We start from the raw sequence: 27900 nt of genomic DNA, 5'->3' as shown, positions 1-27900 counted from the left end.
TACAATCGCAGGTGTTGAGTTGTTTTATACTCAAAATAGAAACTTACAAAAACCTACGGAGAAGCCGAGCTGGCACCACCGCCTAACTCGTCATTGACACACCACCAAAGCTCTGTTTTAATTACTTTATTTTCTACATCGATAAAGATAGATAGATAGATACACACACAGACCTAATAAAGTTTTCTAATTGCACTCACTTTTTCACATCAATCAACGGTTCAAAAAAAAAAAAAAAACGTTGTTTTGTTTTTGTTTGTGTGTTCCTTTAAAGGTTACAACTTTAACCCTAATTACTGATACTCTGTCTCAATCCTTCTTCTTCTTCTTCCTTCTAATTCATCTTCTTCCTCTCTTTCTTCTAAGCTACTTCTCCTGAATTTCGTATTTGATCCGTTTAATCCAAGTTTCGATATTCTTTTATATAACACCTGAGATTTTGTGATAAGAGAAACAGAGAGGAAACAGAGCAAATAATGGCGAACAGAGATATGGAGAGAGGAGGGAAGAGAAACAGAGGAGCTAATAACAACAACTATTTCTACGATGAGTCTTCCGGCGAAACTCATTGGACTTCGTGGCTGATTCCAGCAATTGTAGTTGCGAATCTCGCCGTCTTCGTCGCTGTGATGTTTGTTAATGATTGTCCTAAGAAAATCACAGGAGCTAACAAAGAGTGTGTTGCTAAGTTCCTCCGAAGGTTCTCGTTTCAGCCACTTAAAGAGAATCCTCTCTTTGGTCCTTCTTCTTCAACGTAAGTTTACTTTAAAAAGCTCCAGATTCAAGTTTTTATCTTCTGGGTATCTCAAAAGTCTCAATTTTGGTTTGATCTCTCTAATTGAGCTCAAAGTTTTCATCTTTATTCAGTAGTTGTGGTTGATGCTTGAATTCGTGAATCTGATTTACTTTCTGGGTACCCCAAAAGTCTCAATTTTTATTTGTTTTCTAATTTGCAATTGAGTTTGATCTCTAGCGTCTGTAATGGCTTGGACAATGAGCTCGAGAGCTTGTGAGGGTTTCTCAAAGTTTCCATTTTTCCATTCGTAGTTATGTATTTAGCGTGGCTAGAATTTGTCGGTTGATATGTATCCCAATTGAAGACTTCTCTTTTCTAGAATTGGACTAAGCAACTTATGGATCCAATTGAAGTTGTTTAGATTTCATTGTCAAATTGTTCTGTGAATGTCTCTTGTGATAGTTAATTTGTGGTTCCTTGTTTGCTTGGTGGTTGATTTAGTTTTACTCTTGATTCGTGTTTTAGATTGGAGAAAATGGGAGCATTGGAATGGAGGAAAGTAGTACATGAACATCAAGGATGGAGACTTCTCACTTGTATGTGGCTTCACGCTGGCATCATTCATCTTCTAACAAATATGTTGAGTTTGATCTTCATCGGTATCCGCCTTGAGCAGCAATTTGGCTTCAGTAAGTCTTTTTGCCTTTTCCATGAAAGTTATAGATCAATTTTGTGGTCACCAACTGAAACATTTTATCTTTATCACGGCTGAGTGTAGTAAGAGTTGGGGTTATCTACTTAGTATCGGGTCTCGGTGGAAGCATACTTTCATCGCTTTTCCTTCAAGAAAGTATCTCTGTTGGTGCATCGGGTGCGCTCTTCGGACTTCTTGGAGCAATGTTATCTGAACTTCTCACCAATTGGACTATCTATGCCAACAAGGTACTCATGTCCCTTCCACTACACCAGCCTTAACCGGAAATTTAGCAATTTGTACTCAGGAAGAAACCAAAGAAAATTTCATTTATACTTGTGTTTTGTTCGGTTTGAAGCAGTTTTGGTTTGGCTTTTGAAAGCTTTGATTCGGTTCTTCAGATTAGAAAAGCAGCCTAAACACATTTTGGTTCGGTTTTGGTCTAATCATATAGGTTCAGGTTTGGTTTATATATACCCTCTCTAACAGTTTGTATTTGCAGGCAGCTGCTCTGATCACTCTTCTATTCATCATTGCAATCAACTTAGCACTAGGCATGCTTCCTCGGGTTGACAATTTCGCACACATTGGAGGGTTTTTAACCGGATTCTGCCTCGGGTTTGTCCTCCTTGTCCGACCACAGTACGGTTGGGAAGCTTCCCGCACCAACACTGCGCGAAACAAACGCAAGTATAGCATGTACCAGTACGTGCTGTTCATAGTTGCAGCGGTTGTACTTGTGGTTGGGTTAACTGTTGGATTAGTGATGCTGTTCAAAGGAGAGAATGGGAACAAACATTGCAAATGGTGTCATTACCTCAGCTGTTTCCCAACTTCTAAGTGGACATGCTAATCATCATCATCATCGCCATCATCATAATCATATACAGTATAAGCTTTTATATGTGATCTTGTTAACATTTAATATCTTTGATCTCTCTAGCCTTTGATTACTTTATATATGTACATTACAAAATTCGTCTTGTGTAAAAAAGAAAGGGATAGAAACAAAAGAGTGTATTATTACTACATTTGAAAACCATACTTCTCAAAACTGTCTTAAGTATATATAAATAGTATTATTCGATTGAAGGCATTTTATCTCAACCAATGTTTCATTATTGAGATTGATTTGCTAAAGTTTGATTAACAATTTTATTACAGGGAAAACATGAGCTTAAATTGGAAATAAATTCCTTTAATTTGGTTAAATAGTACACACTTAATATTATGCATACACCTTAGGTCTTGTAAATTGTTCTTCCTTTGCCTCAATCTAACGTTCTCTAGACCACTTTCTTCTTGAGTTTAACATGATAACCATTTGGAAATTGCAATCCAGGAGTTCGACGTATATTTCCTCCACTGATCTCCTCCCATCTGATGATATCCAAGAAACAAACTTACAAATATCAGTAAGAATAACTCTCTCAAATCGCAAAAAAAAAGAGTAGTAGCCCTGTTGAACCTGTATTTTGTGACCAAGCTATGAAGGAAAACTGCCATTTGGAGTTTGCTGAAGTCAGTTCCAATACAGAATCTCATTCCACCCCCAAATGCCATGAATGTCTTTGATGCATTTGTATATTTTGATCCCTGTAACCAGTTTGATTAATTTATTAGTTTTGTTTTGAAAACTTTTTTAGGTTACTTAGAGTACAAGTCATATATATGTATGTAGAAGATTTTGGTGAACTCACTTCCCATCTAGATGGATCGAAGACAAGAGGGTCTTCATAGATTTCTGGATTCAAAAGTATTTTTTTAAAAAAAATTTGTACTTTTTTTTTTCTTTCCACGATCTCCTGTTTTTTTATTTTAATACATATTTGTTTTTAATTAAAATATAAAATAGAAAATCTATGTGGCATGATTTAACTGGTCCAAAGAAAATCTATAGGTTCGTAAATAAAAATCAAGCTGGTTATGTTTTTTTTTCCCCGAAAAACATGTTAGGTTTTTTGTTCTCTGAATTTTTTTTTTTCCTCCATCGTGTCTAATTATTTTTGGTTTTGTTTTTTTTAAGTTAAAACGCCAAAATATTCTGATGTGGCTTAATATGATTGGCCGACTTGTGAATTATAAGATAAAGGATAACCACTCAAATAGTTAAACAAGTTTTTCGATTTGTGAGAATATAAAATAACTCAAGCAACTAAGTTTGAATTTTTACTGCATGAATAAATTAACAAAAATTATATAATCTCGACATTATTTATTTACAGAAGTTTTATTGTATTTTTTTTTTTGTATTATTTTGCATCCATAGAAAATGCTGCTATTGGTTGGTAGGAATGGGGATAAAACTGCAACAAAAAAAAAAACCGAATTGAACTTAATCGAAATAGTTAAACCGAATCGAAATTTATTTCTGAACCAAGTGCCTTCATTATTCTAATATCCGAATAATTGAAATCAGACCGAAACCGGTTTTGGTGTAATCAAACTGAACTCAAACAAGTAAACCAAAGTCCTTATAATTTATATTTCAAAATTTTAACTATATCAGAACAACATGAATAACTAACTAATTAGGCAAACCGAACCAAAGCCAATTCTGAAGTATAAATGGTTTTATATGATTTCTGTTTTTATAAATCTTAAAAACCCCCAAATAAAAAAAACCTCAAAAGAAACTAGTGAAGCCAAACCTTAAACCGGAAAGCCCAAATAGTAAACCGAATTGCATATAAAACCATTTAAAAATAAATAAATACATACCAAATAGTAAACCGAATTGCATACCCTTACAGCTAGATCTGAGTATAGTTTCAATTTTTAAGAAACTAAACTGGATTACAAACAGTTCCGTATGGTTTTAATGTATGTGAAACCGAAGAAATCAAACCGAAACCAAACAATAAACCTGATTGTCTACCCCTACGATAAAGCAAAAGACCAAAAAACTCTTCTCTTTACGTGTAATAGAAAAGTGGCGCAATGACCTCTAATGGCTTAGCTATTGACTTCTCCATGGTTCGAGCTAGATCTTCTCAGCGCCCTGTCATGGTTTAGCATTGCGCTTACGCTCTCAACCACAAAAACGATCTGTAAAAACCCCACAGAAACCCCATAAGCTACATCGTTTATAAATAAAAAAATCTGATAATCTCATCATCTCCTGGTTGGTATCTAATTGTGCACTCCATGAATCTAGACTTCAATCACTGAATAGAATGATGGACTTAGGCTTATATTATACCTGAAAGCACGCATAGCCAATAGCGTTTCCGAAGTAGAAATTTGCGTTTCCTGTACCCTGTAATGAAAAAAATCAAAAGTAGTAATGCTCATTGGAACATTTTGTTGCAACTGATGTGAAGAGTTGGGCTATAGATTTGAGTTGAGCTTACCCGCCATATCCAGAGATTGTGCATCACAGGGCTGAGGAGAGAAATCCCAAGATATCCACAGAAGAGGAAAAACGAGAACTTCATATCTATGCAAAACAAAAGACAAGAGTTTATATGCAAAGCAAAGGCTAAACAATGCGAAGTAGAATATGAAGTATTTGCTTTTTTACCTACTAACTCATTGACAAACAATGCGCATAAGCTCAAGTATAAAGCAGAATCTCCAACCTAGGAGGTTCAGTCAAATGATTTAACTCACTCATTGTTAACATTCTTTAGTACAATTCCTCAAAAAAAAAAAAAAAAACATAATATCTAGTTAACAGTGAAATCAAGTACTTACTGAAGGGTAAGATTTAAGAATCGAGGAGATCGCTAAGTATACGAAAGCCAGGAAGCAGGGCCGATGTTTCAACCGTATGGCTAAGGGGAGTAACATAAACAGAACATTTACGTGGAAAACTATCAGGAAAAAGTTTCTGAAGAAGTCGAAGACTTCTGCAAAGAAGTACCTGAAAGTGAGATTTAAAACGAATAATGTATTAGAAGAGATTTTTTATCCACCACTGATGATATGACTTTATTATACTTACCAAAAGACTCCAATATTTGGTGAAAGATCTTCAATACTGAGAATGAAACCATACGTCCTATAACAAGTGGCAAAGATACATAAACGTCAAAACGCCTAACGTTCTAATATAATGCAAGTTCTTATAGAAAAATTATATAAACTGGTATCTAACTTTGTTCAATATATGGCTAACAGAGACTAATCCTATAGCGGTATGAATTAAATTTCAATGTTAGGGGTACCTCTTGAACATTTCCTCAACCCCACCATATTTATTTAGTGATAAGGCGCATAAAACCAACACATAAAGCGACCACAGAAGTACCCAGAACAAGAAGTGCATAACTGTTTTCCATAAGAACGGAAGGTGTGTAGTTTGTTTCGACTTGGCTTGCTTAGTGACAGTAGAGGTTGAACTCTTCTCATTTTCTACACTTCTGGTCTGAAGGAACAATTTTATAGGAGGAGCATCCAAACCATATCCCAATAGAATAATCATCTGTGGGAAATACAAAATAGCAATTATAATCTGTTTAATTTGGGAACCGTGGAATAAATAAAACAAGAAATGATACATACTGGAATTGCAAGAGTTGCAGGGTAAAGAGATAAATGTGTGGCCATGACGAAGCCAAATGCAGCCAGAGGAACTCGTCCTGCATAAGTAGAAAACATCGGTTATAGAATGTCAGGAAACGATTGAAAATATCAATATGCAAGTATCATAATCTTCTTACGAGTAACTGCTCCAAAAAGCGCCAGTATGACGGCCAAGGTTTCAATTGGAGAAGTTGATAAACCCACACAAGAAACTATCGTGAATGGATTCCACAAATACACAAGAGCAGCAATATCACCACAAGGTAGGATCACTGAGAGGACAACGAAAAAGGGAGAGATCAATCTTTGCCTTTAAGTAAATAGTTACGGTAAAAAAAGAGAATTTACTCTCTACTTCAGTTCAATGCGCAGAAAGAAACTAATAAGACTGTAAAAATAAGATAGATGATACATTGAATTCAAAAATGACTCTCAACTTTACCTTTATCCCTTGATGACTTAAGAAAGCCAAGTAGCCTCGCATTCAAACCATAAGCCATCTGGAGTTTCTGACCAATACCTCGAAGAAGCATTGCACTTAATATATCTGCAATAACAAAGACCAAGCTGTATCCAAGAGAATGTTGGTATCAAAGACATGACTTTTTAAGTTCTGTAAAACATTGAAAGATCATCTCTTTTCCATATTTTTGTCCCCATAGAGCAACAGCTTATCAAATCTATCACACTCACAATCTAATCCTACCCCAAGATTTTAAACTAGCTCAAATCTGAGAATCAAGAAACAACATGTGATCACAGAATTGAAGGGACATCCAAAAGTACCTGCACAGGAGATGACTTGGTTGCCCTTTAATCCTGCAAAAACCCAAACTTGTTATCCAATTAACCTCAAAAGGAACAAAAATCATGTTATGGTTCAAGCTCAACAAATCACAAAAACCTAATATCGAAATCGATTACAGTCACTACCTCTGAACAGTGAGAGGTCCAAGAACCGAGAGAAGCAATGGTGAGCCATGATACATTGATCCTATTCAAATCACAAGTTAAAAAAATCTCAGCTTCCAAATAGCTTTTAGAATCCAAAATTACAGAGGATCAAAATCTTAAGATAGACCTGCGTATGGTGACATCGATGCCTGCTTCAACCAATAACCTTCAGCAACTGAAAATTTCACACACGGAACGAAGAAATGTGAGCTGAATTCGAAATCTTAGTGAGTGAGAGAGAGAGAGAGAGAGAGAGAGAGAGAGTTAAGAGTTAATACGGCGGCGAATGCTGGTGAGAGGAGTAGAGACCTCCGGACGGGAAGAGAGATTGAGATTTCCAGGGAAGGAGATCAAGATTAATCGGAAAACTACGGAAGCTGAGGCCCAAATCCAGAATCGGCATGGCTTCTTATTCTGCTCCTCCGCCATTTCTCTCCGTCGTCTTTTCTTCTTCTTCTTCTCTCTCTCTCTCTCCGGCGAGTGAAGAGAGACGACTCAGACAAAAACGACGACGTATCGTTTTTTAGGAAGGGTCACCAATCTGGTTAACTGTTTGGTTCCGGTTCGATCAGTTTTATGATTCGGTGTCTGATTTTGGTTAGCTTAATGTATTTCTTCTATTTCTGTTCTGTTTTTCATCTTTGGGTTGGTTTGATGTATTTCGGTTTCATTTATTAATAATCATTTTTCATGTATTATGATTTTTTAAATGGGAGTTTTTAATATGTATTTCTTTCTTAAAAAAAATAATCAAATGTTTTTAAGTTTTGAAGCTAACATTGGGAACATATATCATGCTTTGCTTTGCTAAATACTAGTATGCATATTAACTCAACTACGATAGTAGTGTAAACTGCTCTCTCTTGCTCGTTTTTGCGCTTCATTTTCTTTTATTGCTTTTTCTCTTGCTTTTTTTCTTTCTTTTGCATCAACAATCGCTTTCCGCATTACATTTAATGCAACTTTTGATTTTTTCCAAACATTAACCGCCATCTCGTCGATCATATCAAGATTTCGAAGAAAATTTAGGCCTGGATTTGTGTTCCGTAGAACTTGTAAGCAATATGCAATATGTTTTGTTGTATTGATGATATTCCCCATATGTAAGATGATCGGATTAGTAACGGTTAAGAATGCTTCGTCTGCCAAATCCGAGTTAATGGCTTTCATGTAAGCTGTATAAAAATAGTCCACATTCGTCCTTGCTTTATTAGCTTTGGAGTTTATCTCTTTAAATAAAGTTTCCATACTAAGAAAGAAAAAAAAACTTAATAACAAAGTTAGTATTTTTTATACTTTTTACTTATAAGAATAAGAGCAAGCTAGAGAGAATTGTGATGATGCATAAGGGATTCAGTACACACCCTTATGTACACATATATAACACTTGGTTAGCAAGTTCAACAAATATATCAAAGTGTATTCATCATAATCAATTTTCCAAAGGTTGTAGAAAAGCAGATTCCAAGATCTACAAAATTGAAACATTTTATGTAGCAGATAATCACGATTCACAAATTGTGATATAATGTGTTGCCTGTGTTGAGAAGATTTTTCAAGACAATCAATCTGTCAACTTTAAAATTTTTAATACATTTTTTTTACTCCATAGTTTTTTCCATTAAATTTGTATAAACAAAATATGGATATTCATATTAAAGAAAAAAAAAGTAAAATCAAGATAAATATAGGATAAAATACTTATGTAAGCACATTAAGGCAAATTTTTAATATGTTAAACCCAAAAAAGTTCAAATATTAATAAATGGAAAAAAAAAGATCTTTATCTTAAGATGTTTAGATTTTTTTAAAAATAGTCATGAATTCTTTTTTTTTTTTTCACAAAAAGTCATGAATTCTTTATTCATTACCATTTGATTCTAAAATATATGTCTCTAAAAATCTTCAAATAAAATCCGGTTCGGTTGTGGTTTAAATATTTCGTCTGGTGTTCGGTTTACCCCTCCGGCTATCCCCATATTAATTAGGTCTTTATTAAAAAGCCCATTAAATTCGTTAATAAAGCCCATTAGTTTTTTTACTTATCACAGATTGCAAATAAAGCCCATTCGTTAAATATTTCTCTGTTATTTTTCTTCCCAAGATTGAGGAAGAAGAAATCTTTCGCTGGTTCATCAATGGCGAGTCTTGATTCACTGATGATCCTTACCTTCGCGAGAATCACCCGCACTGAAGAAGAATATGCTGCTCAGAAACTCCTGGTTCGTTTCTCTATTTCTCCTCGATCATCGATTGTTCTTTAATTAGGGTTTTTACGGAATCGGAGTTTTCTCTCAATTGGGGTTTTCTGGGATTTACGAAATCGGAGCTTTTTTCAATTGGGTTAACGTAACTGAGTCCAAGATTTCTGATTTCTGTGAGTTTTTTGTTTTTTTGGTTTTTGTGATCAGGAAAATGGAGGGAATCTCAATGCAGCTCTTGATGCGCATTACCGTTTAGAAGATTGTGCAAACATGTAATCATCTTTAACACTTTTTGAAGCTTTCTTGATACACTTGTATATCTCTGGATCATCTCTTTATGTTTTTTGAAATCTTTGTTTATTTGTTTCGTCTTGGCTAGTGCGAGTGGATGTTCTAGTCCAGAGTCTGAAGACGAGTCGATTCCACCAGTACAAGGGGAAAATTTTCCTAGGGAACACCTTATTGATTCTAGTAGAAGGATTATTTCTTTTGCTGATGATCTCCGTGCAATTGCTAGCGACAATCTAGTTGGTCGTACAACAGGGACACGAGATTTAGTGGAAACTCCAGTAGAAATGAGGTATGATGCATTTGAACGCCGTGGCCATACATCAAGTGTTCTCCCCAGCAACGATTTGCTTCACAGCATGAATGACTTTGGAGAAGAACTAAAGGCAATACGTTTAGAGGAAAATGCAGCTGAGTTTTATGGATATGAGCCATTTGCACGTCATGTACATAAACCAAGTGTACCACCCATCCACACTTCGCTACACGCCATCAGTGATCTTGAAGAGGGAATAAAGGTATTATGCTTTGAGGAAAAAAGATAGCTGAGTTTTTGGTGTTATTGTTAAGAGATTCTACCGAGTATAACTCCATAGTATCTAAGCAAAGTGTCTTGTGCAATGGGATTGCTATAGGGAAGACAACACGCTCTTGCTGGACATAGAAAGTCTCACCTACAAGATCCCTACCTTGCTCATGCTATCTCTCTGTCCTTGGAGGTTCGTTGGTCTTTTCTCAGGCCGTGCGTTTTGTGTTTACTTTGTTCATATCTAACTCGAAATATCGCAGACAGCAGAGAAAGAGAAACAGTTGCGTGAGAAAGCTAGTAGGATTGGAGAATTAAGATCTGAAGGTTATGAGGGATTCAATGTAGAGCAACGGCAGATGAGATATTCAAGTAGTGGGTATGCCCATATCTTTTTTCACTCGTGTCTTTTGGAGTAATGATTTTTGTTTTTGCTACCATGCAAAGCTTCACACTCTTTGGTTGTGTTTCGTTGCATGTTAATCTAGTGTGGAAGCAAGAAACACATCCTACCACAGTAAACCCGATGATGAAGATAGCATGTCCAGAGGTTTTCCTGCTGCTGCGCGTCTGATCAATGCTTCTGATTTTGATGAGGCATTCACAAATCCTCCTGTCTTAATTTCTATGTGCCACACGAACAGAATAACTCTAATCAGCTTAATGTTGGCTAATAATATGCTTCCTTGATGTGCTTATAGTGGTCTACTTTACAAGAAGCAACAATGATTGGTCAAGTTCCTGAAAGTAGATACCGATCAGGAACCCTGGCTCCTCACACGCCTTTGCATTCAGTAGACGCTCAGCGCCGGATGTGGGAGAAGCAGGTTGGTTATTTGAAAATACCTGGATTCTAATGTTAATTTTAACTGAATTCAGTACTCACCGTTGAAGAACAGAAATCAAGTGTTTATGTTTCTCTTTTTTGTGTGGTCATTAAGGAACTTGAGAAGCAATTGACTGAAAAAGAAGCATCATTTCCTCCAGATTCAGCCATGGATGATGAAAATACTGTCACCCATTGTCATACGTATGCCAAGTGGAAACCGAAACCGCCTTGCCTGCCGGTTCATGAAATCCCACAATCTTCAGGTACTTTCTTATGCGTTTATGTTCTCCTGTTAACATCACAGTATGCTTATAATGGTTTTCAACTGCAGGCGCTTTTGGACTTCATTGACGTTAGTTGATTGATCAAGCCTAATACTTACAGATTGGTACCTTCACTGAACCATATACTTCTGTTTTTTTTACCACCAACGTATTGAAACTCCATTACTAATGTCCTGTGGTTATAACAGGTGAAACCATTCCCACGACAGACATATGGTGCAGAACAAAGTTACTTGACATTGCAGGAGATTGGCCTCGTAAACAAACAAGAGGATTTGTTTTTGGAAATCATCTAGTTTCTTTCTAACACATAGCTTTCACTTTCACTGTAAAAATCTAGTCTTTTCTCTAAACAAAATCATTACTTTTTTCTTTTCTGTGTGTGTTGTTGTATATACTAACGTTGTTACAGTGTAAGCATTAAAAGTTAGAATAGACCAGAAACTACCCATTTTTTGTTAACTCAATTTTTACACAAGTTTCAATGAAATTGATTTTTTTTTTTTTTTTGGGTTACGACGTTACATGAATATCGGGTTTCTTTAAGGTTTTTATTTCTTATAGACGTTATAAAAGATGATAAACTTCAAAAAACATTACAATATTTGTTTGTCAATTTATCCAAAAATGTTAAATGGATAAATTCAATTAATTTTGTTCATAATTTATGGGTAAAAAAATAGTGAATAGAAAAAGATTAGTGAATCTAAAATAAAAACTAAAAAATCATTAAGAAAATCAATCTTACTAATAGAGAAAGAATAGTAAAACATATTCACAAAAACTGACAATATTTACTAATGACAGATAAAATTTAATACCCAAAAATAGTTATAAGGTTATACAATTTTTTTTTTTTTATTAAGAACATGTCATAGACTAAAAGTAATAATAATTTCTTGTTGACAAAAGAAAAACAAATAGTATAATAATAATGCCTTGTTGTCTTAAAAAATATAACATTATTATAATAATGTCTTTTTACGTGTGTGTATATATTAATTAAAAAAAGAAAAAGTCATATTTGGCTTTCCCAATCAAAACTCATTGATGTCCGTACACACCCAACACTCTTCTTCCTCTCTCCCAACGGTCATATTTCTCCGACAATTTACAAACGGTCACTAGAGCCCCCCCTCACCTTATTTTCCTACCGTTAGATTCTAAAGATCCAACGGCTCAGATAGATTAAGATCCCTCGTGTACCCACTCACTCACTCTGCCCAACCTCTCTTAAAAAAAAAAAAAAACAATTTACTGTAAAAAGAAAAGTTGCCAACTTCAATTCTCGAAGACCCAACAAGAAAACAAAAAAAAAAGTTCTCTCAAGTATGGTATTTGTAGAAGCTGTATAGTACCCCTTTACCACCCTGTAGAGAGTTAGTGAGAGAGAGAGAGAGAAACCAAAAGTGAGTGAGTGAGAGAGTGAGAGAGAGAAACAGAGAGAAGAAAGGAACAATCTTTGAGTGTGTTTGGATCTTGATCTGGGGTTCTTGAGAGTTTCGGGGTTTCTGGATGTTCTGAAAGATCTTCTTCTTGATTTGGCAAACCGGGAATGGCGAACCGGAATGGTGAACCGAGACTATCGAGTCTGTTCATCCAGCAACTTCGAGGTCGTTCTTCAGTAGTAGTCTCTGTTCGTGATGATGTGAACTCGTTGGTCGTCATTATCATCTAGATGAGAGATTTAGTTTTTTTATAAAAGTTAAGGAATCCGATGATTGTTTTATGGTAGATTGATTTCAAGAAAAAAGTTGTTTTTTTTAGATTAGTTCTGATCATTCTTTCATTCTTTCTTGAATATATAGAGATTCGTTTTAGGGTGGGGGCTTCAAATTCAATTCATTCTTCAATTTTTTTTTGCATATTTTAAGTCACAAATCATATTAGGATTCACTTTTGATTTCATTAAAAAACCCAAAAAGGAAAAAAGGATTTTGATTTTTGAATCTTTGTTCATCGGATTCCATTTTTTTAGAAAAACATCAAATTGTTGTTTGTGCAAACACACACACACACACTTAGACCATCTCTCAAATTTTTTTGGGTTGGGTAGATTTTGGTAGAGGATGTTGGCAGGTTGTTCAAGTTCATCATTATTGTCACCGACTCGAAGATTGAGGAGTGAAGCAGTAGCAGCAACATCAGCAACAGTATCAGCACATTTTCCCATGAACACACAGAGATTGGACTTACCATGCAGTAGTAGCTTCACTCGCAAGGAAACTCCTTCAACCCGACCACTTGGACGAAGCATCTCACTTGACAACAACAACAACAACAACACCAAGCCAATCGAGCGCAAGACGAGTGGTTGTTCTCTTAAGCAGAACATAAAGCTTCCACCTTTGGCGACAACAAGAGGAAACGGAGAAGGGTTTTCTTGGAACAACGACAGCAACAACAACAACAACAGAGGGAAGAAGAGTTTGAAGAGATTGGCGGAGGAGGAAGACGAGTCTTGTTTAAGCAGAGCGAAGAGGACAAAATGCGAAAACGAAGGTGGTTTCTGGTTCGATCATTTTACTGGACAGAATACATCTACTCCAACATTACCATTTTCTTTGACATGTTCAGGTGATGGTGATGATGAAGGAAAGGTTTGCTTTGTGCCTAGTGAAGTCATCTCTCAGCCTTTACCTAATAATCATCCAAACTGGGTTGATTCGGTGATCACTGAGTTAGCTGGTATAGGAGATAAAGACGTTGAGAGTAGCCGTCCTGCAGCAGTTAAGGAAGCTTCTGGATCATCAACAAGTGCATCATCAGAGAGTCAAAGCTTAAGCCATAGAGGAGGAGTACCAGAGCCTACAAATGGTTCAAGAAACCCTTACACACACAGCACAGAGGAAAGGACCAGCGGAAACATCAACAACAACAGGAACGATCTGCAGAGAGACTTCGAGCTTGTTAATCTCCTCACTGGAAGTTTAGAAGCGATCAGATCAAGGAACATAGCGGCGATTAACCATTTCATTGCGAGAACCAGTGACCTTGCTTCTCCTAGAGGAAGAACACCAATGACTCGTCTTATAGCTTACTACATTGAAGCATTGGCACTAAGAGTGGCTCGTATGTGGCCTCACATCTTCCACATCGCACCACCTCGTGAGTTTGACAGAACAGTCGAGGATGAATCAGGAAACGCGTTGAGGTTCTTGAATCAAGTAACTCCAATTCCAAAGTTCATTCATTTCACAGCCAACGAGATGTTACTCAGAGCATTTGAAGGCAAAGAGAGAGTTCACATTATCGATTTCGACATCAAGCAAGGCTTACAATGGCCTAGCTTCTTCCAAAGCTTAGCTTCAAGAACAAATCCACCACACCATGTTCGGATCACTGGAATCGGAGAATCAAAGCTCGAGCTAAACGAAACCGGAGATCGTCTCCATGGATTTGCAGAGGCGATGAATCTTCAGTTCGAGTTTCACCCTGTAGTTGATAGACTCGAAGACGTTAGGCTATGGATGCTACACGTCAAAGAAGGTGAATCAGTAGCTGTAAACTGTGTTATGCAGATGCACAAGACGCTATACGATGGAACTGGAGGAGCGATTAGAGACTTCTTGGGTTTAATCAGAAGCACAAACCCAATAGCTCTTGTTTTAGCTGAACAAGAAGCAGAACACAACTCAGAGCAACTTGAGACAAGAGTTTGTAACTCGTTAAAGTACTATTCAGCAATGTTCGATGCGATTCACACGAATCTTGCTACGGATAGCTTAATCAGAGTCAAAATCGAAGAGATGTTGTTTGGGAGAGAGATCAGGAACATTGTTGCGTGTGAAGGAAGTCATAGGCAAGAGAGGCATGTTGGTTTTCGTCATTGGAGGAGGATGTTGGAGCAGTTAGGGTTTCGGAGTCTTGGAGTCTCGGAGAGAGAGGTTTTGCAGAGCAAGATGTTGCTTAGGATGTACGGATCTGGTAATGAAGGGTTTTTCAATGTGGAGAGGAGCGATGAAGACGGCGACGGAGGCGAAGGCGGAAGCAGCGGTGGAGTTACTTTACGGTGGTCGGAGCAGCCACTTTATACGATCTCAGCTTGGACTATCGGGAGTTAGGGTTTTAAAAAAAATATATATATACATTTTAGGGTTTTAAAGACTTTAGAAAAAAGGGGACAATGGTTTTTTTCAAAAAAAAAATAGGGGAAAAAATTGATTTTATTCTTTCATTCATTTCTTGGGTGGGTAGGTATTTAAATTCTTTTATAAAAATTAATTTGTAAGGATTAGAAGAAATATTTTGTATTAGTTTGAAATCTTTTACATTGTAACTGGAAGGCTTTTCAATGTTCTTTAAATCATAATGAAGTGAAATTTTTTTTTGATATATCTATTGCAAATCTATAAAATTCAGTGATATTTTACTTTGATAATTTTGTTTTAAGGAAAATTTTCTTTAGAATTGAAACAACAAATGTATGTTTAAGAAAATAAAACCTACCAGTGTAAATGTTCATATGGGCCTTGTAAAAGAGTCAAGCCCATCACTTTCTAGTAATTCTCATATCTCTAACTCTTGGTTTGATTATGTCTTATGGAATAGGTCAATTAATAGATCACTTTTTAGTTTCTATATACTAAAGAAAAATATCCATTATATTTGAAATTATTTGACTAACATTTTTTTATAGGAAAAACAGATAAGTACAATTTTAATTTTAATCTACATAGTATATAGAGAGAGATTTTTATTAATGTAATTGTTGTTAAAAATATAGATATAATTATTATGACTATATTTAGTATATATATATATATAACTACTAATGACTTCAAATCAATCACTATTCACAAAGTTTTTGTTTACAATTCAATTATGTAGAGATATCAATCTAATTGGTATGAGTACCCGGCTAGCATCTTTTTGAGTAATTTTTCTTTTTAGTTTAGAGTTTAGACGCACGGAAGTATTTGTCGAGTAATAGTGATTTCAAATCAATCACCATTAACAGATTTGATTAAAACTTGTTTTTGAGGTGAAAACTAAATCAAATTTGTAAAATAAAACTTAAGAAAATTAAGAAGTTTGCTCAAATCCTAACCGCGAAAAGGTACAATTTATTTTAATCATAGTTTCTTATTGATCATAGTTTTATGCAATAAGAAAAAAAACAAAGGACAAGTTGCACGGTTTTGTCTCCTACGTACTCCTTCTTTGTGTTCCGCCGATCATGTCCTTATCATTCATCTTATTTATTTAATTTGTTTAATTTAATTTTACAGTTGTTTTCTGATGTTTATGATGTCAGTTCTGTAATATTTTTGTCGTCTAAGCTCGAGTCTTATCGCTTGGTGTGTCACTATCCAAAATAGAAACAAGGGAAAACAACAACACCAACAAAAATAACAACACGAATCGCGGTATCGTTAAGTTTTTCGACTAGTGATATTTTCTTACGTATAATTTATCAATTGGTGTATGGAAAAGGCTTACGGAGAACCATACAATGAGGTTGGTCGGAAAGTAGTTCACTATTGAGTGGTGAACACATTTCAGATTATATGTGTGGTCGGTAAAACATTCAATTAACCTATAAAACTCAATATTTTTTTTTTGTGTGCACAAAGTATAAAACTCAATCAATTAATATGATATTTATTAACTAGCTATAGTTTCCCAAAATAAAAGATATAAATTAGAATTAATTTTTTTTTTGTCGTTCTACAAGAAAGAAAATGTTATTCGTTAGAGAAATATGTATACATTTTGTAAATAAAAAGGAAATAGTACATACTATGAATAATCATATCTGAAAGATACATAATTGTTGTATAGTCATTATCAATCAAAGAATCGACAATTAATGGAGATAGAGATTTTTACGTGTTCGAAACTTGGAATATACCACACACGAGGAGTCGAGGACCTGATGAGGGCATTCATATCTCTACCAAACTCATTTCGTGCCGAATAAAAACATATACCAATTTATATCAAAAGAAAAAACATAGATAATTCAATTTCGTCAAAAGTATCCTACCTAAAAACTATTACTACAAACAAAGTTCTTGTTTCTTTTGGGTCACAAGTCGAAAATTCTAAAACAATTGCACGTACTCACAATCATGAGTCCCAAAAATTGTATGCACGATTTTGTTCGTTTATAAAGGTTTGTGACTGTGTGCGGCTAACAAAGGAACTACGATTGTACTATAACAGTATCACTCAAACTTGAACTTATAGTATCTATATATTGGACGATCAATCATTTTTTTATTTATAAAACCTGTAATCATCATTTGCGGTAAAAATGTTGATTTTCGTACGCTTACAAATATCCTCATATTTAGGATAAGTTTCTTAAATTGTGTCGGCTAGAACATGATATTTTAATTATGAATTTTAATAGAATACCTAGTACCTACGTGTAGCCTATCCAAAATACCGAAAAAGACTGTATGTTGTATAGTTAATTAGAACTTAGAAGAAGAGCATGGCATCATCACTCATACATTATTGAAAAGGATTGCACATGACATCACTTCATAAACAGTAGATTTTAGTTTTGTTTTTGAGGTTTTAGAAGAAAAAAAAAATCCATGGTTGCGGTTGGTTGCTTATTCATTCCGTAACCTTTCGGCCAAAAATATAGAATCAGAAGAGATTTTAAAGATTATGATTCTATATATATATATATATAGCAATTTTATTGTTTTTTTTTTGGTGGTCAACAATAACATGGATGATTCGAACCAAATTCCTAAAACAAATCTCTAAGTTTTGACTGTTATGTAAAAAATGATACTTGGTGTTCAACAGCAAGTAAAAACTAAGAATATTTTTAATTATATATAGTATGTAACCACAATTTTATTATACAATATGCATTTTACATGTTATTATAGTTAGTAAACGAAATCCATATATTAAGAAAAATGATAAACTATGTAATACCATAGGTTTGACCATGCAACTTTTAAGAAAAAAATTAACCATCAAATAGTCTCAGTAGCTACCTAGAGTAGAATCTATGGCACTCTAGCTGAATCAAAACTCAGCATCCTATTCTTTACTAGCTTTTCATCACTTTTATTCCACAAGCAGCCAATATTGAGCTTACAAAATTTGCTTTATCAGTTTATAATGTTGAAAACATCGCCTAAATTAATCAAAGTACATGTGTTTTTGGTTCATTTGCCCTAACCCAACCTCAAACAAACCTATAAAAATAATTGGAAAATACGATCTAAGATACGTATGGGTCTAAATTTGCATCGTCACGGACAAGTCCATCCACGTCCGCGACACGTACATTCAAACGTGCCATGTTTTCCACTTCTCAGCAGCATCCACGTACACGTTCCCCATCTAATATCTATCTACGCGTAATTGGTCGTATTATCTACTGTATATTTAAATTCAATGTATCCATGGAGCCTGTTTTGTTTCTTTTGTTCTGTATTTAATCATTCAATATTTCTATTCTCGACTTGTCAAGCCCCGAGATGTAAAATAATTGTCCCGTCATATGATTTTACGAGTTATCACGATGAGTGATAACTTATCACACATAACCGAATAAAATATCTGGTCGACAGAGAGAAAAAGAAATATCTGGTCGACAGAGAATGAAAATTTTTGTCACATGACACGATGCATTCTCACTATTTATTACAAGTATCATATTACAAATATCTTTATAATAGTAGTATATGTCTTATGTCCGATGACATGAGGCTTAATGGTAATGGAATATATATGTTTAGTTGAAATAATTGCAACTTTCGGCGATAACCAGGAGATGGCGTTGTTTTATTTGTTTAACATTCTCTGTGTCAAATTGACCCATTTTTTTCTATAGGGTCCGGAGACAATTATTTATATATAGACTTCAATTCGTCCGAGATTATAACCAAAACGAGAAAGAGTGAAAAATGGCAAATCAAACCAACAAAGATGCCAGCTAATAGCACAATGTATGAGTTTTGTCTTTGTGTGCACTGCTGACAGTACTTATTAGTGCTTTTGCTTGGATTCGTTGCCCAACCAATTAGAAAACAATGAGATCTCTAATTCGTGCTTATGTTCCAACCAACCATAAATTTTCCTGTCCGTTCTTATATTCATAGAACATTATCATTGTACGTACGAAGATGATGAATATACATTATTAGAAAGTTCGAAAAACTAACCACCCCAATTCGTTAGCCTTTACACGTTTTTGTTATGTGTCTCACAGATGCAGTATTGTTGACACTGATCGTTCGTTCTGATGTTATGATATTATGGTTTAAGTAACAAAAACAAGAGTTTCTGAATAACCCAAATACATTGACTAATATTGATATAAATGTTCAATTCAAATTCTTGGTTCTTTAGTCTTTTACATATACCACTATTACTTTAGACTATTATAGTGGTACATACGTAGTCAAGAAAAAAATCGAAATGACTAAGCACGCGCCATGACCCTTGACCGTCGATCAAATAAGACTTGGACGCGTTTGTTACCAACTTACCATACATATCCTTCTTTCTCTCGTTTGTTTTTAGTATTTGTTTTGATTGAGCATATCTGAGGTATCTTACTCTGAAATACATACATGTGTCTCAAATCAAATTATACTTTTGATATACAAGTCGGTCAAATCAAATTCTTATAGAAATTATTCTTTTGATGTAATATTAGTGAAGTTTTATCAGCTACACTTATTGTTATTGTAAAATAGTAAATTTATAAACACACCAACTTTTAATATATAAATAAATGAGGACCGCGTCATTTACATTACACTTGATTTCTATGAATGATATTTAACCCCAAAAAGAAAAAGAAAAAATCTAAGAAAGATTTACATTACAAATCTCTTGGCAAGTTCGACTAAAAATGTGATAATTTCAGCTATATGAAATCACGGTGATATTAATTGTATGAAATCACGTGATTTTAGCTATATTAAATCATGGCGCTATCCACAAATGATTTCTTCATTTTCAAAACAAATTCACATGTTAAATAATCATTCACCTTCCTTTTATGTTTCTTATAAATAATTAGTTTACTTTTTCAGTAAATTTTATTATCTGCAGATTGCGGTAAAACAATCTTATCTTATCGAAAACACGTTTTCATAAACAATCACATTGAATTATGAAATCTTGTAGGGATTTTCTGTACTACACAATATTATCATTAATCATTAATTATCATCTTATAAATTTATTGGATTCTCATCATATTGAAAGATTCTTTTCTTCCATGGGATGTTTTGTACTCAGTTATAATTATATGAAGGATTTAGAAATATTTTCTACATTTTATTATAAAAAGTTCTTAAAAATTATAAGATTGTATTAAATAATGTATGCAAAAATGTACAATATATACAAGACAATTTTGACGTATATATATAAGATAATAATTATTATTATTTATCAGAATATCGTATATAATATGTTTGAATACCAAACATATAAAAATTAAAATATATTACACTTAAATAATATACCTAATCACGAGTTTGTGAAACAATAACATTAAGAACGCATTGGGAACAAAAACTCTTGCATGAAAGTTTCGTGTAGAAATTTTATGTTACATGAATCTTGTCAATATATCCGTTGGGAAAAGTACTATCTCACGAAGTACATGTGAAACTTTTGTATTTTTATGATTTAAAACAATCGTTACATTATTTATTTTATTAATAAATAATGATTATTTATTTTATTAATAAATAATGATTTTAGTTAAACTTTTTATTTATTTTAAAGGAAAAATATGCTTAAACTGGATTGAGTTTTAGATATTATATTGAATAAGATAAAAATAGAAATCGCAAGGCACTTGATTAAATAATACTATATTTATACATTTTTTTTAAGACTAGCATGACATTCGTGTGAAGTTTATATGGTCAAAGATCTAAATGTTTATACGTTACAAAAAAAGATTCAGATAATTTTTTATACATGTTAGATTTCATTGTATTGATTTTAATTTTAATTTTAATTTTAATTTTATATATTCAACAATATAGAAAAAGATATATTAAATTATATATTATGATACTTATGAACTACAAATTAGAAAACAAAAACATCACTAAGATTTACTCTTTGACATATTTACAAAAAATTATCATTTTTATTAAGTACAAATTATAAAATATAAATATATATAATATATATCTATATTCAAATGCTTAGTCATTTAATTGGTTGGATAAAATCGAATGGTTATACTTGTCTTATAGTTGTATATATCTAATTCTTACAAGACCAACTCATAGATTACAAACATTTGGATGTGGAAAGACAAATCTACTACCAATACTTTTCTAATTTAGGATAAATAATAAATAGATGAAACAATATCCAACAGATTCATTTTATACTACAACAAATACAAGAAATGTTAGCAATATAAAACTGCAACAATTTTGCACATAAATAAAACAGCGAAAATAAAATAAAATAAATCAACTTTTCAAATACTATAATTTTATTTACTTAACTATTAATTTAATAAGTTGAAGCATATATATAAACACACATATCCCCTCCCATTTGCGTCACCGTCCATAAATCAGAATCCTGACACCATTTGTGTCTGTCACCACCAAACCCTTCTTTTCTCCAATTTTGTTTCCTTCTTCTTCTTCTTCCTCTTTGCTTTGTTTCTGAGTTACGGTTTGTGATTTCTTCGTCATCAAAGAAGAAAACCCAAAAGGAAAGTTTCCAAATTTCAGAAGATTTCTCTGTTTTTTTTCTTCCTTGTTCTTGTTTGATTCTTCAATCAAATCACAAAGGGTTTTGAGATAACCCCCGTCAATGGGTGCAGGGTTCTCTCTTTTTCACAAAAACCTATCGTCTTGTTATGGAGATCGAGATCTGACCAAGCCTGGTTTAGGAGATTTGCCTGAAAGTTGCGTGGCGTTGATCCTCCAGAATTTGGATCCGGTTGAGATCTGCAGATTCTCGAAGCTAAACAGAGCTTTTCATGGCGCCTCTTGGGCTGATTTCGTCTGGGAATCGAAACTTCCTCCTGATTATAGATTGATTCTCGAGAAAATTCTCGGTGGTTTCCCGGAAAATCTGAGTAAAAGAGACATCTTTACTTTTCTCTCTCGAGTTAATTCCTTCGACGAGGGCAACAAGGTTTGTCCTTTTTCTTAGATTTCTTTGGCTTCAAGTTAAATTTTTAGGGTTCTTTAGGAAAAAAAAATTTTGGGGATTTTTTGTTAACTGATTCTCATTAACGGTATTAGGAAATTAGAGAAGAAATTTCATGTTTTTGATTCGATTTGTTTGATGTTTTCTGCAGAAAGCTTGGGTTGATAAACGAACCGGTGGGCTCTGTTTATGCATATCGGCTAAAGGGTTATCGATAACCGGAATTGATGATCGGAGATACTGGAGTCATCTTCCGAATGATGAATCTCGGTGAGTTTTTGTTTCATTAGATCCGATGATGATTTCATGCATCTGTGCTAATGGTGGCTTGTGTTGGTTTTTGTTGTTTTATGTGCAAAGTTTTGTATTTTTCCTCTGTTTTCTTGTTAGATTCGTTGGTTCAATTAGTGTATGATGTTTGCTATGATTAAAAAAGGCGACATTGTTAGTTGATTTAATGGATACAAATCCTAACTTAAACCTATTGTTTTGTGATGCTTTAGTTTTTCAGATGTGATTTAGTTTTGTTTTTTTTTGTTGTTGTTTCTTCTGTTCAAAGTTTTGATCTTTCCTCTGTTTTCTTCTCTCGTTGGTAAAATTATTGATTGATGTGTGCTATGATTGTTAAGGCTGAATTGGATACTAATGTTTTTGCGTTATCCTATTTGTTGATGATTCCTGCAGATTCTCATCAGTAGCATATGTTCAACAAATCTGGTGGTTTCAAGTTGATGGAGAAATTGATTTCCCATTCCCAGCTGGAACGTACAGTGTTTTCTTCAGGCTTCATCTAGGCAAACCAGGGAAGCGGTTTGGTTGGAAGGTTTGTGACACAGAACAGGTTCATGGATGGAACATTAAACCTGTTCGGTTTCAACTCTCAACTGAAGATGGTCAACATTCTTCATCCCAATGCATGTTAACAGAAGCAGGGAACTGGAGTCATCACCATGCTGGAGACTTTGTGGTCAGTAAAACGAAAAATTCATCGACGAAGATTAAGTTCTCGATGACTCAGATTGATTGCACGCATACTAAAGGCGGGCTGTGTCTAGATTCTGTAGTTGTGTATCCGAGCTCGTGTAAGGACCGGTTGATGCAGGTTTAAGTTGCAAACTGGAGTTTGGTGTTAGGTGTAGAGGTTTTAAAAAGCTGTTCTTTTTGTAGTTTTTTTTAAACCTCTTGTAGAAACCTTTGGGGGGGGCGTAAATTAGAAAACTCATTGTAAAGAGAAAAAAGAAAAAAAGAGAGGGTAAAATATTAAGTACTACCAGTTTAGGCTCTTTGTTTCATTGTTTAGGTCCAAATGTAAAACTTGTTTTGAGTTTGAAGTTGAAAGAGTTTATATATTATAACTAGCTTATTACAATTCTACTATTGAAAGGTTGTGTCGGAAGTGAAACGCAGCGTGTTGTGCTGATTCGGTTGAACCGGTTCGGAGATAAGATAAGCGTACTTGTCTGTAGAGTTCTGTCTTTTCCAACGTAAACAATTTGACCTCTTCTTAAATTGGATAGCTAACTAAACTAATTTGTTAAACAGAATAATCCTTTTGGTTCAAGGAGAGGTTTCTAAATAACCAGACATTGAACCGGCTCAAAATTATTCAGATGATTTGTAAAACCAATTCATGAATCAAATTTAACAATTCCCCCAAATCGGAGATTTCTCTAGGGTTCTAATTCGAAGGAGAGATTCATTTCGGAAGCAAATTTATTGGGAGAAGAAGATGAGGAGGAGATGGGTTGCGATTACGGGGACTAGATTTGTGCATCAGCTTAATCTGGTTAAAGGTACTGCTTCTCTTTTCTCCGGACGAGCTTTTTCTGGTCATAGAGAGATATTGAGAAATGGGATGAGTGATCTGAAGTTAGACGATGCAATTAGGTTGTTCAGTGAGATGGTCAAGTCTCGTCCCTTACCTTCCATTGTTGATTTCAGTAAATTGTTGAGTGCTATTGCCAAAATGAAAAAGTTCGATGTTGTCATCTCCTTGGGGGAGAAGATGCAGAAGCTGGGGATTTCACACAGTCTCTATACATACAGTATTCTCATAAACTGTTTCTGCCGCTCTTCTCAACTCTCTCTTGCTTTAGCTATTTTGGGGAAGATGATGAAACTCGGTTATGAGCCCAATGTTGTCACGCTTAACTCGCTGCTCAATGGTTTTTGTCACGGGAATAGGATTTGGGATGCCGTAGCTTTGGTTGATCAGATGGTGGCAATGGGTTATCAACCTGATACCTTCACATTCAACACTCTAATCCATGGCCTTTTCCTTCACAACAGAGCTTCAGAAGCAGTGGCTTTAGTGGACAGAATGGTTGTGAAAGGTTGTCAACCAGATCTGTTTACTTATGGTGTGGTGGTTAATGGATTATGTAAGAGAGGTGATACCGATTTGGCTTTAACTTTGCTCAACAAGATGGATAAAGGGCAAATAGAGGCGAATGTAGTCATCTACAGCACAGTCATTGATGGTCTTTGCAAATACAAACAAGTGGACGATGCTCTAAACCTGTTCAACGAAATGGAAAGCAAAGGCACAAGACCAGATGTTTATTCATACAACTCCCTCATAAGCTGCCTTTGTAATTACGGAAGATGGAGTGATGCCTCTAGATTACTTAGAGATATGATTGAGAAGAAAATCAACCCTGATGTGGTCACCTTCAATGCATTGATCGATGCGTTTGTAAAAGAAGGGAAGCTTGTAGAGGCGGAAAAGTTGTACGAGGAGATGATCCGAAGATCATTACATCCTGATATTTTCACTTACAATTCGTTGATCAATGGGTTTTGTATGCACGATCGACTTGACGAGGCTAAGCATATGTTTGATTTCATGGTTACCAAGGATTGCCTCCCAATCGTAGTGACATATAGTACTCTTGTAAAGGGATTTTGCAAGTGTAAAAGGGTAGATGATGCTATGGGACTCTTCCACGAGATGTCTCAAAGGGGATTGATTGGAGACACAGTCACTTACACCACTCTTATCCAAGGGTTTTTTCAGGATGGCGACTCTGAATATGCCCAAATGGTATTCAAACAGATGGTTTCTGATCGTGTGCCTGCCAGTCTTATGACGTACAACATCTTATTAGATGGGCTTTGTAATAACGGGAAGCTAGAAACAGCATTGGTCATATTCAAGGACATGCAAAAGAGTAAAATGGAACTTAATATCGTCACATTTAATATTATGATTGAAGGGATGTGCAAGGCTGGGAATGTGGAAGATGGGTGGGATCTATTTTGTACCCTCAGCCATAAAAGAATGAAGCCTGATGTTGTAACCTACACTTCAATGATCTCAGGCTTGTGTAATAAACGCCGACTACAAGAAGCAGAAGCGTTGTTTAGGGAAATGAAAGAAGATGGACCTTTGCCAAATGACCGTACCTATAATACGCTGATCAGGGCACATCTTAGAGATGGTGGCAAAGCCGCATCAGCAGAACTTATCAAAGAAATGAGGAGTTGCGGGTTTGTTGGAGATGCTTCAACCTTTGGCTTGGTCACTAATATGTTACATGATGGGAGATTAGACAAAAGCTTCCTCGATATGCTTTCTTAAACAGTTTCATCATCGTCAGGAAAAGAGGAGCGGTAGAGCAATACTCTTTCGTTCAAAGCAACTGTGACTGTGAGGTGAGTCGAGTTTAAATTGTTTTTCTCGTGATTACTTCTTGACGCAGTTTACGTCTTTGTTGTTTCCCTGATAATATTGTTGGAAACGCACTGGATGACCAGTGATGAGAGTGTGCAATATGTCAAGAGATGTCTACTTTATAAGAAAGCAAAAAATTGTTATTCGATTCTTCTGCAAGTTTTCAGATTCCTTTGTAGCCAATACCAACGGAGTGTAACGTTTATATTTTTTTATCTTTGGTATTGATTTTAAGTTTTTTTTTTTTAAATGAAAATAAGACTAATTGGAAAAGCCACAGTCTAAAATTTAGCCATATGTTCTCAAGTCATATACATAAAATTAGCCATAGCCACATTATTAAAATGTTGTTTGAGGCTTATAATCCTCTTTTTAATAAAAGGGAAGTACACAACATAGTTTTTGTAGACTTTATAATTGGGAAAAAAGCTTAAAAATACCCCATCTATTTTTTATTTGGAAGTTTAATACTTCGTCTTTTTTGGTTGGAAGAAAAATACCTCATTTAATTAAAACGTGTGATTTAATACTCAAACTAATAAATTTTGTTAGTTTCATACTTACGATTTTTTGACAAAAATAAAATTTCATTTTTACCCTTACTATATCAATTAATAATTAATTTTAAATGACTTAGTATTAATTTATGGACAATTCTTGGATGCATCCCCACTTAATTGGGGAAACAAATTATTAATTAAAGAAACAAAATCTGTATATCATTCAATTTTAAAGTTATTAATTCTAAACATTATATTATAGTTTTTAATTATAATATGTAAATCTAAATTACTTTTTTATAAATCTAAACCGACATATAATTTTGTTTAATTATGTAATTTAAACCCTAATCATTTTTTATAAACCCAAATTAAAATACAATTTTGTTGAATTGTAAAATCTAAAACCTAACAACCACTCTTTTATAAACCCAAACCGACATATATATTTTTTTTAATTTTAAAATCTAAACCCTAACCACTCTTTTATAAACCCAAACCGACATATAAATTTGTTTGATTGTAAAATCTAAACCCTACCACTATTTGTATACCCAAACCGACATATAATTTTGTTTAATTATAAAATCTAAACCCTAACCACTATTTTGTAAACCCAAACCGATATATAATTTCGTTTAATTGTAAAATCTAAACCCTAATCACTCTTTTGTAAACCCAAGAATTTTTCTTAATATATAGGTTTATTTGAATTAAAATTAAGTTTATTTAATATTTCTTTTATTAATTTTTATTCAAATAAAATTATAAATTAATACCAAATCATTTAAAATTAATTATTAATTGATATAGTAAGGGTAAAAACGGAATTTTATTTTTGTCAAAAAATCGTAAGTATGAAACTAACAAAATTTATTAGTTTGAGTATTAAATCACACGTTTTAATTAAATGAGGTATTTTTCTTCCAACCAAAAAAGACGAGGTATTAAACTTCCAGATAAAAAATAGATGAGGTATTTTTAAGCTTTTTTCCCCTTTATAATTTTAATAAATGGTTACAAATAGGTTATAGATAGGTTATAGATAGGTTATAGACTAATGATCCATTTATTAATATTAATGGTTACACCTAAATATAAGGGATATTCCAAATTGATAATTGATACTATATTAATGGTAACAAATAAAATCATGGACATTCCAAACTGTATTTTTGGAAGATTTTAGTCATATATCACGTTGTTTCCAAAGATTTTTAAACACAATATTACAAATTTAATTTCCACAAATTGACACAACGTTAACCAAAGATAGATTACGAAATTGATAGATTGATTAGTTACAAGTTAAATAGTGGGTTACAAGTTAGATTACGAAATAAAATTTAACCATTGTTATAGCACGGGTACTTATCTAGAATCATTAACAATATAAAACTTACAAAATATGTATTTTTTTCAAACCTTCATATTTAGCATATGATTTTATTGCATAATATTTTATCTAAAAAAACCTTTTAAGAACAATAACATAAATTATATTTTATATAAAAAATACAATATAAATAAAATAAATTTCAACCCGTGCTGTAGCACGGGT

At 33.9% G+C, this 27900-nt stretch overlaps 6 protein-coding genes across 10 annotated transcripts; 5 read left to right on the top strand and 1 right to left on the bottom strand.

Annotated features, from left to right (window-relative positions):
• Position 1: 1 nt before the first annotated feature.
• LOC104714662 (RHOMBOID-like protein 2) lies at positions 2 to 2484 on the top strand. The gene is made up of 4 exons (XM_010432094.3): positions 2 to 754; positions 1262 to 1425; positions 1515 to 1678; positions 1933 to 2484. Exons 1-4 carry the CDS (start codon positions 477 to 479, stop codon positions 2281 to 2283), a joined length of 957 nt encoding a protein of 318 aa, XP_010430396.1. The 5' UTR covers positions 2 to 476; the 3' UTR covers positions 2284 to 2484.
• A 1617-nt stretch (positions 2485 to 4101) lies between these two features.
• On the bottom strand, positions 4102 to 7559 carry LOC104714661 (uncharacterized). 2 transcript variants are annotated; one of them, XM_010432092.3, is made up of 14 exons: positions 7190 to 7559; positions 7039 to 7086; positions 6891 to 6951; positions 6744 to 6776; positions 6400 to 6524; positions 6095 to 6229; positions 5937 to 6013; positions 5600 to 5856; positions 5377 to 5433; positions 5127 to 5295; positions 4954 to 5011; positions 4784 to 4869; positions 4633 to 4689; positions 4102 to 4478 (listed from the first exon to the last, which is right to left on the bottom strand). In XM_010432092.3, the coding sequence occupies exons 1-14, from the start codon at positions 7338 to 7340 to the stop codon at positions 4386 to 4388; spliced, it is 1407 nt and encodes a 468-aa protein (XP_010430394.1). In that variant the 5' UTR covers positions 7341 to 7559; the 3' UTR covers positions 4102 to 4385. The 2 variants fall into 2 exon arrangements, with proteins under 2 accessions (XP_010430394.1, XP_010430395.1); XM_010432093.3 differs by lacking the exons at positions 7039 to 7086; positions 7190 to 7559 and having other exon boundaries at positions 6400 to 6504; positions 6891 to 6947.
• Positions 7560 to 8988: 1429 nt separating this feature from the next.
• LOC104714660 (uncharacterized) lies at positions 8989 to 11504 on the top strand. 2 transcript variants are annotated; one of them, XR_015566996.1, is made up of 10 exons: positions 8989 to 9133; positions 9323 to 9387; positions 9495 to 9921; positions 10039 to 10122; positions 10200 to 10308; positions 10418 to 10526; positions 10631 to 10756; positions 10871 to 11021; positions 11090 to 11146; positions 11231 to 11504. XR_015566996.1 is itself a non-coding variant. In XM_010432091.2 (10 exons), exons 1-9 carry the CDS (start codon positions 9050 to 9052, stop codon positions 11107 to 11109), a joined length of 1182 nt encoding a protein of 393 aa, XP_010430393.2. In that variant the 5' UTR covers positions 8989 to 9049; the 3' UTR covers positions 11110 to 11146; positions 11231 to 11504. The 2 variants fall into 2 exon arrangements, 1 of the variants encoding a protein (XP_010430393.2); XM_010432091.2 differs by having other exon boundaries at positions 10193 to 10308.
• Positions 11505 to 12215: 711 nt separating this feature from the next.
• LOC104714659 (scarecrow-like protein 28) lies at positions 12216 to 15375 on the top strand. The gene is made up of 2 exons (XM_010432090.3): positions 12216 to 13544; positions 13620 to 15375. The coding sequence occupies exons 1-2, from the start codon at positions 13112 to 13114 to the stop codon at positions 15104 to 15106; spliced, it is 1920 nt and encodes a 639-aa protein (XP_010430392.1). The 5' UTR covers positions 12216 to 13111; the 3' UTR covers positions 15107 to 15375.
• Positions 15376 to 21450: 6075 nt separating this feature from the next.
• Positions 21451 to 23535, top strand: LOC104714657 (F-box protein PP2-A11). Its single transcript, XM_010432086.3, has 3 exons — positions 21451 to 22151; positions 22318 to 22436; positions 22851 to 23535. Exons 1-3 carry the CDS (start codon positions 21825 to 21827, stop codon positions 23272 to 23274), a joined length of 870 nt encoding a protein of 289 aa, XP_010430388.1. The 5' UTR covers positions 21451 to 21824; the 3' UTR covers positions 23275 to 23535.
• Positions 23536 to 23895: 360 nt separating this feature from the next.
• LOC147939393 (uncharacterized) lies at positions 23896 to 25746 on the top strand. 3 transcript variants are annotated; one of them, XM_087467342.1, is made up of 2 exons: positions 24031 to 24406; positions 24617 to 25746. In XM_087467342.1, exons 1-2 carry the CDS (start codon positions 24067 to 24069, stop codon positions 25744 to 25746), a joined length of 1470 nt encoding a protein of 489 aa, XP_087323468.1. In that variant the 5' UTR covers positions 24031 to 24066. The 3 variants fall into 3 exon arrangements, with proteins under 3 accessions (XP_087323466.1, XP_087323468.1, XP_087323467.1); XM_087467341.1 differs by having other exon boundaries at positions 24157 to 24394; positions 24602 to 25746; XM_087467340.1 differs by having other exon boundaries at positions 23896 to 25746.
• The last annotated feature ends 2154 nt before the right edge of the window (positions 25747 to 27900 follow it).

Source organism: Camelina sativa, chromosome 9 (genome assembly GCF_030686135.1).
Source record: "Camelina sativa cultivar CO46 ecotype springtype chromosome 9, ASM3068613v1".
Lineage (NCBI taxonomy): Eukaryota > Viridiplantae > Streptophyta > Magnoliopsida > Brassicales > Brassicaceae > Camelina > Camelina sativa.
The sequence above is the reverse complement of the archived record's forward strand: the minus strand, read 5'-3'. Positions and strand labels throughout refer to the sequence as shown.